Source organism: Trichechus manatus, unplaced genomic scaffold, assembly GCF_000243295.1.
Source record: "Trichechus manatus latirostris isolate Lorelei unplaced genomic scaffold, TriManLat1.0 scaffold00057, whole genome shotgun sequence".
Classification (NCBI taxonomy): Eukaryota; Metazoa; Chordata; class Mammalia; order Sirenia; family Trichechidae; genus Trichechus; species Trichechus manatus.
In genome coordinates, this window is record NW_004443993.1 from 12,326,135 (window position 1) to 12,337,907 (window position 11,773).

The 11,773-nt window shown below is 42.4% G+C and overlaps 1 protein-coding gene across 1 annotated transcript in view; it reads right to left on the reverse strand.

Annotated features, from left to right (window-relative positions):
- LOC111820949 (zinc finger protein 709-like) overlaps window positions 1-11,773 on the reverse strand; it is a 70,222-nt gene that overhangs the window by 23,758 nt on the left and 34,691 nt on the right. The window contains 3 exon segments of the mRNA XM_023733151.1: window positions 9,141-9,309; window positions 9,639-9,742; window positions 9,744-9,848. Of these exon segments, the coding sequence (XP_023588919.1) occupies window positions 9,141-9,309; window positions 9,639-9,742; window positions 9,744-9,848 (378 nt within the window).

An 11,773-nucleotide genomic window follows, 5' to 3' on the forward strand; every position in this document is an offset into this window, starting at 1 on the left:
AGAAGGGTTGGGCTCTGAGGCTGCCTGCCTCAAATGAAGACCCTCCCGACTGTCATTACTGAAACCTGTACCAATGATTGTTAAGAAAGACAATTCAAAATGTAGGATCACAGTTTCTAGCCAACCTATGAAAAGGTGAAGCTTTCAACGGTTTTGCCCATTTTGTAATGTAAATATATACTGACGACTCTGTAATGTTCCTCGGACTCGGGCAGACACGGTGGCGGCAGCATGCTTGTCCATTTTCCCATTCTTGCTTATTCTGTAATATTTCCTCGGACTCGGGCAGACACGGTGGTGGCAGCATGCTTGTCCGTTTTCCCATTCTTGCTTATTCTGTAATATTTCCTCGGACTCGGGCAGACACGGTGGTGGCAGCATGCTTGTCCGTTTTCTCACTTTTGTCTAGTCTGTGATTTCCTTGGACTCAGGCAGACATGGCTCTGGCGTATGCTTGTCTGATTTCCCGCTTTTGCCTCTTTGAACATATGCCAAACAAAACCTTCCTTTTTGCTTTACTAAACTTTGTGATGGGTTTTACCCTACAACACGGGGTGGTACAAATGGCTGGGTGCTCAGCTACTAACTGAAAGTTTGGTGGTTCAAACCCATTGAGAGGTGCCGTGGAAGAAGGTCTAGCAATCTACTTCTGCAAACTCAGGCACTGAAAACCCTAGAGAGCACAGTTCTCCTCTGACACGCACGGGGTCGCCGGGAGTTAGAATCAACCGACGGCAACTGGCAGTTTGTTTACCACAGTAGGTCTCACTCACGCTGGGCTCTGAGGCTGTGGGTCACCCACCCCAGTGTTTATGGGTCACCCACCCCAGTGTTTATGGGTTACCCACCCCAGGGTTTATGGATCACCCACCCCAGTGTTTATGGGTCACCCACCCCAGTGTTTATGAATCACCCACCCCAGTGTTTATGGGTCACCCACCCCAGTGTTTATGGGTTGTTCAAATTTATTTTTTGTTCTTGTCAACATGCTACTACAATCATTCTTGTTTTTATCTCATAAATTTTCTATGTATTGGAGATAATTCCTGCGTTGTAAATTATCAATTTTCAAATTTACTAGGAAGTGTAGTGGTAGCTGAGTGGTGTACTTGGTTAAACACTCGACTACTAGCTGAAAGGTTGCTGGTTCGAACCCACCCAGAGGCACCTAGGAAGACAGGCCTGGCAATCTGCTTCTGAAAGGCCACAGCCTGGAAAACCCTATGGAGCAGTCCTCCTCTGCACACGTGTGGTTTCCATGGGTCGGGATTGACTCAATGGCAACTAATAATAGCAAACTGTAGAATATAAATTTTTGATCATTTTTTGATCAATTTTTGATCACTCACTTGTGGTATTCCTGTTACAGAAGCACTATGAAGCTAAGGCAGGATTTTAATGAAATTTCATTAAATCTATAGATCTATTTGTTGAGAACTGATATCATGGTATTATTGAGTTATTCTAAGAACTGCTATATGTTTCTATTTATTCAGTCTGCTTTGATGTCATTCATGAAAGTTTTTATTATTCCACTGTAATTTTGGGGGAGTTACTGATTATTTTTTTATCATGGTAAAAATATATATAAGACATTTGCCATTTAAACATTTTTTGTGTATACAGTTCAGTGACATTAATTACATTCTCTGTGTTGTGCTACCATCATCCCCATTAGTTTTCCAGATTTTTCCATCACACTTATCAGTAGCTCAGTGTCCCCCTCCCTCCCGCCTCTGTTGTTGCTGGGTGCCGTGAGTCGATTCTGACTCCTAGCGACCCCATGAGACAGAGTAGAACTGCCCCATAGGGTTTCCTAGGCTGTAATCTTTACGGGAGCAGATGGCCAGGTGTTTCCTCCCACTGAGCCACTGGTGGGTTCGAACTGCCAACCTTCTCGCTAGTAGTCCAGCACTTAAGTTTGTGCCATCTAGGCTCCTTTCCACCTGCCCCTGGTAACCAATAATAAACTTTGGTCTCTATACCTTTGCCTCTTCTAGGTAAACCCTGGTGGTGTAGTGGTTAAGAGCTATGGCTGCTAATCAAAAGGTCAGCAGTTTGAATCCACCAGGCCCTCCTTGGAAACCCTATGGGGCAGTTCTACTCTGTCCTATAGAGTCGCTATGAGTTGGAATCGATTCAACGGCAATGGTTTTTTTAATGATGTTTAGATATTTCATATAAGTGGGATCATGTTGTTGTTGGGTGCTATCGAGTTGATTCCAACTCATAGCGTCCCCATGGGACATAGAATTGCCCCATAAATTTTCCTAGGCTATAACTCCCCCACCCCCCCAGGCTATAGTCTTTACTGGAATTGACGCCCTGGTGGCGCCGTGGTTAGGAGCTCAGGCTGCTAACCAAAAGGGTGACAGTTCAAATCCACCAGCTGCTCCTTGAAAACCCAATGGGGCAGTTCTACTCTGTCCTATAGGATTGCGATGAGTCAGAATTGACTCAAGAGCAACGGGTTTGGTTTTTGTTTTTTTTTTAAATCTTTACTGGAGCAGATAACTAGATTTTTTTCTCCTGCGGAGCAGCTAGTGGGTTTGAGCCATTGACCTTGCAGTTGACAGCTGAACACTTAGCCATTGTGTCAGCAGGCTCCTTCGGTGTGATCATACCAAATTCTTAATAATGAGAGAGTATGAAGGAAAAGAAATGTGATTCAAGATATTCAGACCAGGTTAGGTCGTTATTCCACCACTCGTCTGTCAGTCTGTCCTACTGTGGTGGCTTCTGTGTTGCTGTGATGCTGGAAGCTACTGCACCAGTATTTCAAATCCCAAGAGGTTCAGCCACGGTGGACAAGTTTCAGCGAAGCTTCCAGGCTAAAAAAGACTAGGAAGAAAGGCCTGGCAATCCACTTCTGAAAATTAACCAATGAAAACCCTATGAATCACAACAGAATATTGTCCAATATAGTGCTGGGAGATGAGCCCAAGCATACCAATGATCATGAAGATGGCATACGATCAAGCAGTGTTTCATTCTGTTACACAAGAGGTCTCCACATGTCAGAGCTGATTTGAAAGCAGCTAACAACAACAGCGTCATTCGGTAACTAGCGTTATTAAAATTTCAATAAGTCTACAAAACTTTCATAGGGAAAAATAAAGGGCTCCTTTCCACGGGGAACATGCAAGTAAAATAAAATGTCATTTTATCGATTAAAACAAAGCAGTGGACATTGTAATCTAGAAAGTATTCATGACCTCCCTCTAGCTCTGTGCGGGGGGCAGCTTCAGGGTGAAGGATGTGCACTAAGTTGCCAGATGTGAGTAACTTTTGGTCCTAAGCTGCTAAAATTCAGAAATTGCATCTCTGCTTTTTTTCATTAAACCTAGGGCTGTGTATGCCGTGTGTGAAGCCTCAGAACCCAGAGAGTTTGCTCTCTCCCATAGGTGGTGATCTTCCTGGGCTATGAAGACCCTTTAGGGGTGGCTCTGGTCTGCACAACTCTGTGCTTTTGTGTCCTCACAACTCTGCTCTTTGGGGAAGCACTGAGACACTCCAATAGACGAGACCAGGCACCAGACTCTCAGCCACTGTGATGGTTAATGTTACGTGTCTACTTGACGAGGCTATGATTCCCAGTAGTTTGGCCAGATACTGGACTGGTTACTCTTTCATAATGTAATATAATGTAATCACTTTCCATGGTGGGATTTGATGTGATCTGCCCATCAGTTGAAAGGGGAGTTTCCTGGGGGGTGGGGTCTGCCTCTTGAATATAAATATATGTTCTGGCAAAGCTCATGCTCTCTTGACCCTGCACTCTTCTTGTCACCTGTCCTCAGTTCCTGGGAAGTAAGCCAGCAGAAGTCTCTGGCCTGCCGCCTGACCTGCAGGTTTTGGATTTTACCAGCCTCCACAATCCCATGAGCCAGCAGAAGTCTCCAGCTTGCCTCCTGACCTTTGGATTTGGGACTTGCCAGCCCCTGCTATTGCGTGAGCCATTTCCTTGAAGTAAATCAATCACTGTGTGTGTGTGTGTGTGTGTGTGTGTGTGTGTGTCTCACTGGTTCTGTTTCTTTAGAGAACCCTAAGACAGCTACATCCTCTTCGTCACCCTCACCCTGTGCTTCTTTGTTCTTTATTTTCTTTACTCTTCACTGGCTGTTCCAACATAGCTGCCTGCATCCACATTTTTAAAGAAACTTGGTGCTATTTTCACTGAAACCAAATAAACCCATTGCCGTTGGGTCGATTCTGACTCATAGAGACGCTATAGGACAGAGTGGAACTGCCCTGATAGGGTTTCCAAGGAGCTGCTGGTGGATTCAAACTGCTGACCTTTTGGTTAGCAGCCATGGGCTCCGTTTTGACTGAACTGAGCATTCATTTGGCAGCTCAGCAATGAATTAAATGAATTTTCCACTAAAAATAAACACATTTTCAACTTAAGTTAATCCACACCCACAAACCACCTTTGGAGTTGTGTTTACTGTGGTTGTTTTGGTCAAAACTATCCCCACGATTCTGAATTTCAAGGTCACCTCACCAAGAAGGATTAAGTGGTGGCTGGTGTCAGGGGCATCTAGCTCTGTCATTCCCATCCATTGCCTGATCCAAATGGCTCTGTGGAGTCTGATTGGGAAACTCTCCACCTTTTACTGACATGGAAACTACTCTGAGCCTGGACATATAGTCCTCACATGTGTTGTTGGGTGCCATCAAGTTGATTCTGACTCATACTGACCCCACGTGACAGAGTAGAACTGCCCCATAGAGTTTTCTAGGCTGCAGTCTTTATGGGAGCGGATCACCAGGTCTTACTAGCCTGGAGCTGCTGAGTGGGTTTGAACAGCCAACCTTCAGTTAGTAGGTGAGCACTTAACCGTTGTGCCACCAAGTTTCCTTAAAATAGATATAAAGGACACATAATACATTGAAAGTATGAATCTTACTGAGTTTCAATACAGAGAATCCAATGGTAAAAGTTTAAAAGTTATGGAGACTGTCTTAGTTATCTAGTGCTGCTATAACAGAAATATCACAAGTGGGTGGCTTTATCAAAGAGAAATCTATTCTCTCACAGTCTAGTAGGCTAGAAGTCCCAATTCAGGGTGCCAGCTCCAGGGGAAGGCTTTCTCTCTGTCGGCTCTGGAGGAAGGTCTTTGTCATCAATCTTCCCTTGATCCAGGAGCTTCTTCAAGCAGAAACCCCCGGTCCAAAGGACGCACTCTGTTCTCAGTGCTGCTTTCTTGGTGGTGTGGGGTCCCTTTGTCTCTCTACTTGCTTCTCTCTTTTATGTCTCAAAAGAGATTGGTTTAAGACACAATCTAATCTTGTAGATTGAGTCCTGCCCCATCAACACAACTGCTGCTAATCCCATCTCATCAACGTCACAGAGACAGGACTTACAGCACATAGGAAAAATCACATCAGACTACGAAATGGTGGACAATCACACAATACTGGGAATCATGGCATAGCCAAGTAGACAGATATTTTTGGGGGACACAATTCAATCCATGACAGAGACCATTAGGTGTATTGACCATTACCAGTGTACTTATTTGTGTATATTAAGAGATAATTGTTCATTTTCTGCTGTGGATGACACCATTGTGGTCATGTTGAAAAAAACAGACATATTCCAAAATACTTATGGATGAACTATGATATCTGAGAATTGTTTCAAAATTATCCAGAAGGAAATGGGTGAAGTAGAGATGAAAATTGATTAAAAATTATTGAAGGCAGCTAATGGATAGATAGGAATCCTTGGGTGGTGCAAAGAGAGAATGTGCTCAGCTGCGGACTGAAAGGATGAAGGTTCAAGTCTACTCAGAGGCACCCTGGAAGAAAGGCCTGGTGATCTACTTCTGAAAGATCAGTCACTGAAAACCCAATGGAGCATGGTTCTACTCTGACACACACGGAGTCACCATGAGTTGGGGTCGACTCCATGGCAACTCGTGGTGGTGGTGGTAGTAGGTTAGAGAACAGAGAATTTGTAAGACTGACAAAGGATCAAGAAAGCCTTCATGCCAGAATTATTACTGAGTGCTTGCATTTCCTTACTTCATACAAATAAAATGGTATGAATTTGAAATATTTGGAAATAAAATCTTACTAAAATAATGACACAAAAGTGAACTAATTACTCAAGGACCGAATGAATTCAAACTAAAGAATAAGTTGTGTCTATAATCTTGCCACGTCGTTTCTCTGGCTATTCTGTAGAACAACCAGACAATCAGGCAACACTGCTGGAACCATGTCAGATTACATACACATCAGAGGGAGATTTTTGTGTCAACTGTGCTTTTATTTTAACATTAACAACTATCATGATCTAAAATATCTTGTCACATGACAACTATCATTTAAGAGTTTGTGATCTGGTGGAGCTGCTGCTGGTGTTGGAAAACTGAATAAAAATTAATATATTTGGAAAGTTAGATGTGATAAAATTCTAGGAAGAGGGCTAAACTACTGCCAAGATATGCCATACTGGCAATTTAGGAGTCAGCACTCTGCAGCATGTTGGATTCACACCAACTTATTAAAAACAGTTATTAAACTTTCATTTTGTATACACTTTGGAAGAATCAAAATTACAATAACTACCCTCCTCTTCCGCTACCCCTTGTCAGTGTGTTGAACTGTGATGGCTTGAATGTTGCTGTAAGGCTAGAAGCAGGCCACTGGTATTTCAAACACCAGCAGGGTCAGCCACGGTGGACAGGTTTCAGCAGAGCTTCCAGACTAAGACAGACTAGGAAGAAAGGCCTGGCAATCTACCTCTAAAAATCAGCCAATGAAAACCCTAGGGATCACAAGAGAACAGTGTCTGATATAGTGCTGGAAGATGCGTCCCCTAGGTTGTATGGCACTGCAATAGCCAAAACAATGGACTCAAACATTTTGAGGATCATAAAGATGGTGAAAGACTGGGCAACGTTTTGTTCCATTGTGCATGGGGTCGCCATGACTCAGAGCCTACTCAATGGTAACTAACAAGAAAAACAACCCATCTCTTACAGGAGAAACACTGACAGTATATTCCCCGGACACCCTTATAGCTCAGTAATGAAGTCACTCCTGAGGTTCACCCTTCAGCCAAAGATTAGACAGGCCCATAAAACAAAACCAGATTAAATGGTTACACCAGCCCAGGGGCAAGGACGAGAAGGCAAGAGGGGACAGGAAAGCTGATAATGGGGAACTCAAGGTCTAGAAGAGGAGAGTGTTGATGTGTCATGGGGTTGGCACCCAATGTCACAAAGCAATCTGTGTATAAATTGTTTAATGAGAAACTAGTTTGCTCCGTAAACCTTCATCTAAAGTACAATAAATATATATAATAAATGTGACCTTTAAAAAAAGAAAATAAAAAAGAAATGACTTGAAGGCAACTGGTGGGTGGTAATGGAATCCTAATCCCTTCTGAGTAGACTTCTATAAAAGAGAAAGACAGACAAGGACACAGTCACACGCAGAGGGAGGATATCATGTGAAGATCTGTCTACAAGCCAAGAAGCACCCCCAAATGCCTGGGACTACTAGTCAAAAACTAGGAAGAGGCATGGAACAGTTCCTTTCTCAAAGCCCCCAGAAGGAATTGACACAGCCAAGACCCTGATTTGGACTTCTAGCCTCCAGAACCATGAGAAAATAAATTTCTGTTCTTTAAAGGCCAAAAAACAAAACAAAACAAAAAACCCATCTCTTAAAGGTCAAATACAACTCACTTTTTAAGTTCAACCAGGTCTACTGTGGGTCTAGTTTCAATACACACAGAGACAAAGAAACGCCACAGACATACAGTAAGATACATGGACACTTGCAGACATTCCTGCCTGGACACACGGACAGCCACAGGGACACACGAGTCCTCCTAAACATACACACATGGCCGAGAAACAGATGTACAACATGACACAGATTTTGTCACTGGGACATATAGGGGAACACACACAATGACACACAAGTTCACAGGCACACAAAATCACAAACATGCTGTCTTAGTCATCTAGTGCTGCTGTAACAGAAATACCACAAGTGAATGTCTTTAACAAAGAGAAATTTATTTCTTCACAGTAAAAAAAAGGCTAAAAGTCCAAATTCGGGGCATCAGCTCCAGGGGAAGACTTTCTGTCTCTGTTGGCCTTCTCATCAATATTCCCCTGGACTAGGAGCCTCTCCACCCAGGGAGCCTGGGTCCAATGGACGCGCTCTGCTCCCGGCACTGCTTTCTTGGTGGTATGAGGTCCCCAAATCTCTGATACTTCCCTTTTATCTCTTGTAAGATAAAAGGTGGTGCAGGCCACAACTCAGGGAAACTCCCTTTACCCTTTACATTGGATCAGGGATATGACTTAGGTAAGGGTGTTACAATCCCAGCCTAATCCTCTTTAACATAAAATTACAATCACAAAATGGAGGACAACCACACAACACTGGGAATCATGGTCCAGCCAAATCGATACATACATTCTTTGGGGGATGTAATTCAATCCATGACACATGCCTGCAGAGATAAATACAGTCACAGATGCTTCTGGAGACACACACAGCCCAGGCCCTCTGCACCTCTCTCCACCTCACTTTCTCTCCTTAGCGTTTTGAGACTATTTTGCATGTGATGGTGTTTGCAGGTGGTGAGCTGATACTTACAGGGCAGCAGGAGCTGCTGTGGCCAAGGGACCTGGGTCTCCAGGCTATGGGTTCTGCCATTGCTTCCCTCCATGCTCTCACCTCACAGAGAAGTGTTCCCAACAGTGGGATGGGTGTGAATCTGTCACAATTACCAGAAAGCAATCATCAATGGAAACTTTAGAACTGGAAGTGGCCTCGGGACAAGCCCAGGAAAGACATGATGCAGATGCCTAAGGATTACCAGTTGACACCGAGTAGACTCCAACTCATGGCGGTCAGATGTGTGTCAGAGTAGAACTGTGCTCTATAGAGTTTTCAGTGGCTGATTTTTCTGAAGTAGATCACCAAGCCTTTCTTCCATGTTCCCTCTGGGTAGATTTCTCTCTAGTGTGTGTTTGCACATGCCTTTGATATAACTAGAGACACCTGAAAGCTTTCCCACATTGCTTGCATTTGTAGGGTTTCTCATATGGTAAGAAGTGTACAGTGTGTGTTTTAAGGATGAGGGTCAAGGGTCGGCTTTCCCATATTGCTTACATTCATAAGATATCTCTCCAGTGTTCACTCTCATGTGTCTTTGAAGTGACCTGTGATACCAGAAGGCTTTCCCACATTGCTTGCATGTGTAGGATTCTCCTTCAGTGTGAATTCTTATACAAAGTGATAAAGATGAAGGACACTTGAAAGCTCTCTCACATTGTTTGCATTCATAGGATTTTTCCCCAGTGTCCTCAATTTCATGTCTTTGAAGTAAACAAGGCAAACAAGTCTTTCCTGCACTCCTTACATTTATATGGATATTCTCCAGTGTTCGTTTTCGCATGACTAGTAAAATTGAGGAAATAAATGAAGGCTTTCCTACACTGCTTATGTTCGTAGGTTTTCTCTTTAGTATGAATCCTTTTTATGCCAGCTGACAGAAGAGGTATGAAGAAGGCTTTCTCACATAATTTGCATGCAGAAGACCTTTCTCCACTGTGAGTTCTCCCATGCGTTTTCAGGTATGATGGAGAAGGCCTTCCTCCACTCTTGACATTGATACGGTTTCTGCCCAGTGTGATTTGCGATGGGCCTCTTAAGGGAGGAATGATTCATGGGGACTTTTCCACGTTCACTGCATTCACATGAACTGTGAAGGAGTCTTCTCATACAGATGACGATTTGGAAGCTGGCTGAAGATTTCTCCACATTGATTATTAGGTTCAGTACTTTCATAGAGTCCCTCAACCGTATGGTTTCTGTCAAAAATGAGAGGCACATTATCACTTGTTTATTAATGATTTATTACATACAATTACATCATTACAATTTATAGTGAAAGTGTAGGTTTTCTGTCCTGTGTGAACTGTTTGAAAGTGGAATAATACAAAATTTGTGGAAGAGAACTCAATCATAGCTATTATTTAAACAGTGTTCCTTATGCATGGGGTTTCTGGATAACTGTTTCCAACTGAATTATGTTTCAAACACTCAACTTTTAACTCACATTTGAGGAAAAAGAATTTTTTTTAAATTTGTGAATAAGCAAATTGCCTCATGTGATTTTTTTGTTTTGTTTTGAGTATTATTATTAAAATTCTGTTAGATATCCCTCTACCAGAATATCACACCTCTACTAAGGTGTACCTCACCTCAGATGTCTCCCGTGGTTTTTCTCTTAATCATCAATGCTACGGTCTTTCCAAATTTTTCGTAAACTGGATGCCCATGAATAATTTCTTGTGAAATTATGTTCCTTGGATATTTTTTTCCATAAATATTCTGCTGAGAATTTGACCCGTTAGTTTTAACTTGAATCTCTCACTTTTTCTTTTTTTCAGTGTTTTTTTTTCAATTGTAGTTTAGGTGAAGGTTTACAGAACAAGCTAGCTTCTCATTAAACAGTACACATATTGTTTTATGACATTGGTTAACAACCCCACGACATGTCAACACTCTCCCTTTTTGATCTTGGGTTCCCTATTACCAGCTTTCCTGTCCCTTCCTGCCTTCTAGTCCTTGTCCCTGGGCTGGTGGGCCCCATTAGTCTTGTTTTTTAACTTGAGTCTCTTCATGTCAAGCAAAAAGTGAACAAATCATATAAGAAGGAGAGCAGCTATGAACCAAGAAAGCTGTTTAGCAGTTTAGCTGTTTCAGAATTTCATCAAGAACAGCACAAGGGGTAAAAATGGTAGGCAATTTTGCAAACGAAGTAAAATTCTCACAAGTTTTCCAAAAACAAACTTTTCAGTGTCCCCAAAGTGAACCATGAAGCCTATATCCACACTGGTGACACTAAAGGAGATTCAACTCTTATAACCATGACCGAATGAAAAACTCAGTTTAATACATAGATTCTCTTGGTCACAAACTATTAGACTCTAGCACCATGACGGTAGTGACACTTCTGTCGTACTGACCCAGCATATTCCTCTCTCCATATTTCAAGTCTTGGAGCAGACTTGATGAGCAAGAAGTGCTTCTTCCCTAAAGAATTAAGGGAAGGTGCAATGTCATCCTTACCTACTGATATAAAGTTCCTGAAGGTTCCAACATCGCATCCCTGTAGAGCTTCCTCTGAGCATGATGCAGCAAAGCCCACTCCTCCAGAGTGAAGTCCACAGCCACATCCTCAAAGACGACTGATTCCTAAAACATTGATGTATGTATGGAGGAGGATGGATGGAGCTGACAGCACTGGAGACTGGATTCAATTCGTAGGTAGGTCAAACAAGATTCTCCTCTCTCCTAACATCTACTCTATGACTCAGTCATCAGACCTCTTACTCTCTGTCTACACTCACTATCTCAGATTAAACAGCACTGTTAACACTGGGAACATATATCTACTTTTTCGCTGTGATCACTTCAAGTTTTATTCCCCTCTAGCAGAAGGTTCTAGAGCACATTAAAGTGAAAAAATGAGGGAAACACTATATAACTGAAACAACTTTTTCCATTTTAAAATTAACTCCTCGAGACAAAAACTACTTCATCTCCTTCCCTGCTACTCACCACATCACTCAGCACTATATCAAGCACAGAATCAACATAGATGATGTGTTTGTTTTCTTTTTAATTTTTAACTTTATTGTTGTACTTTAAGTGAAAGTTTACAATTCAAGTTAGTCTCTCATACAAAAATTTATACATACATTGTTATGTGACCCTAATTGCTCTCCCT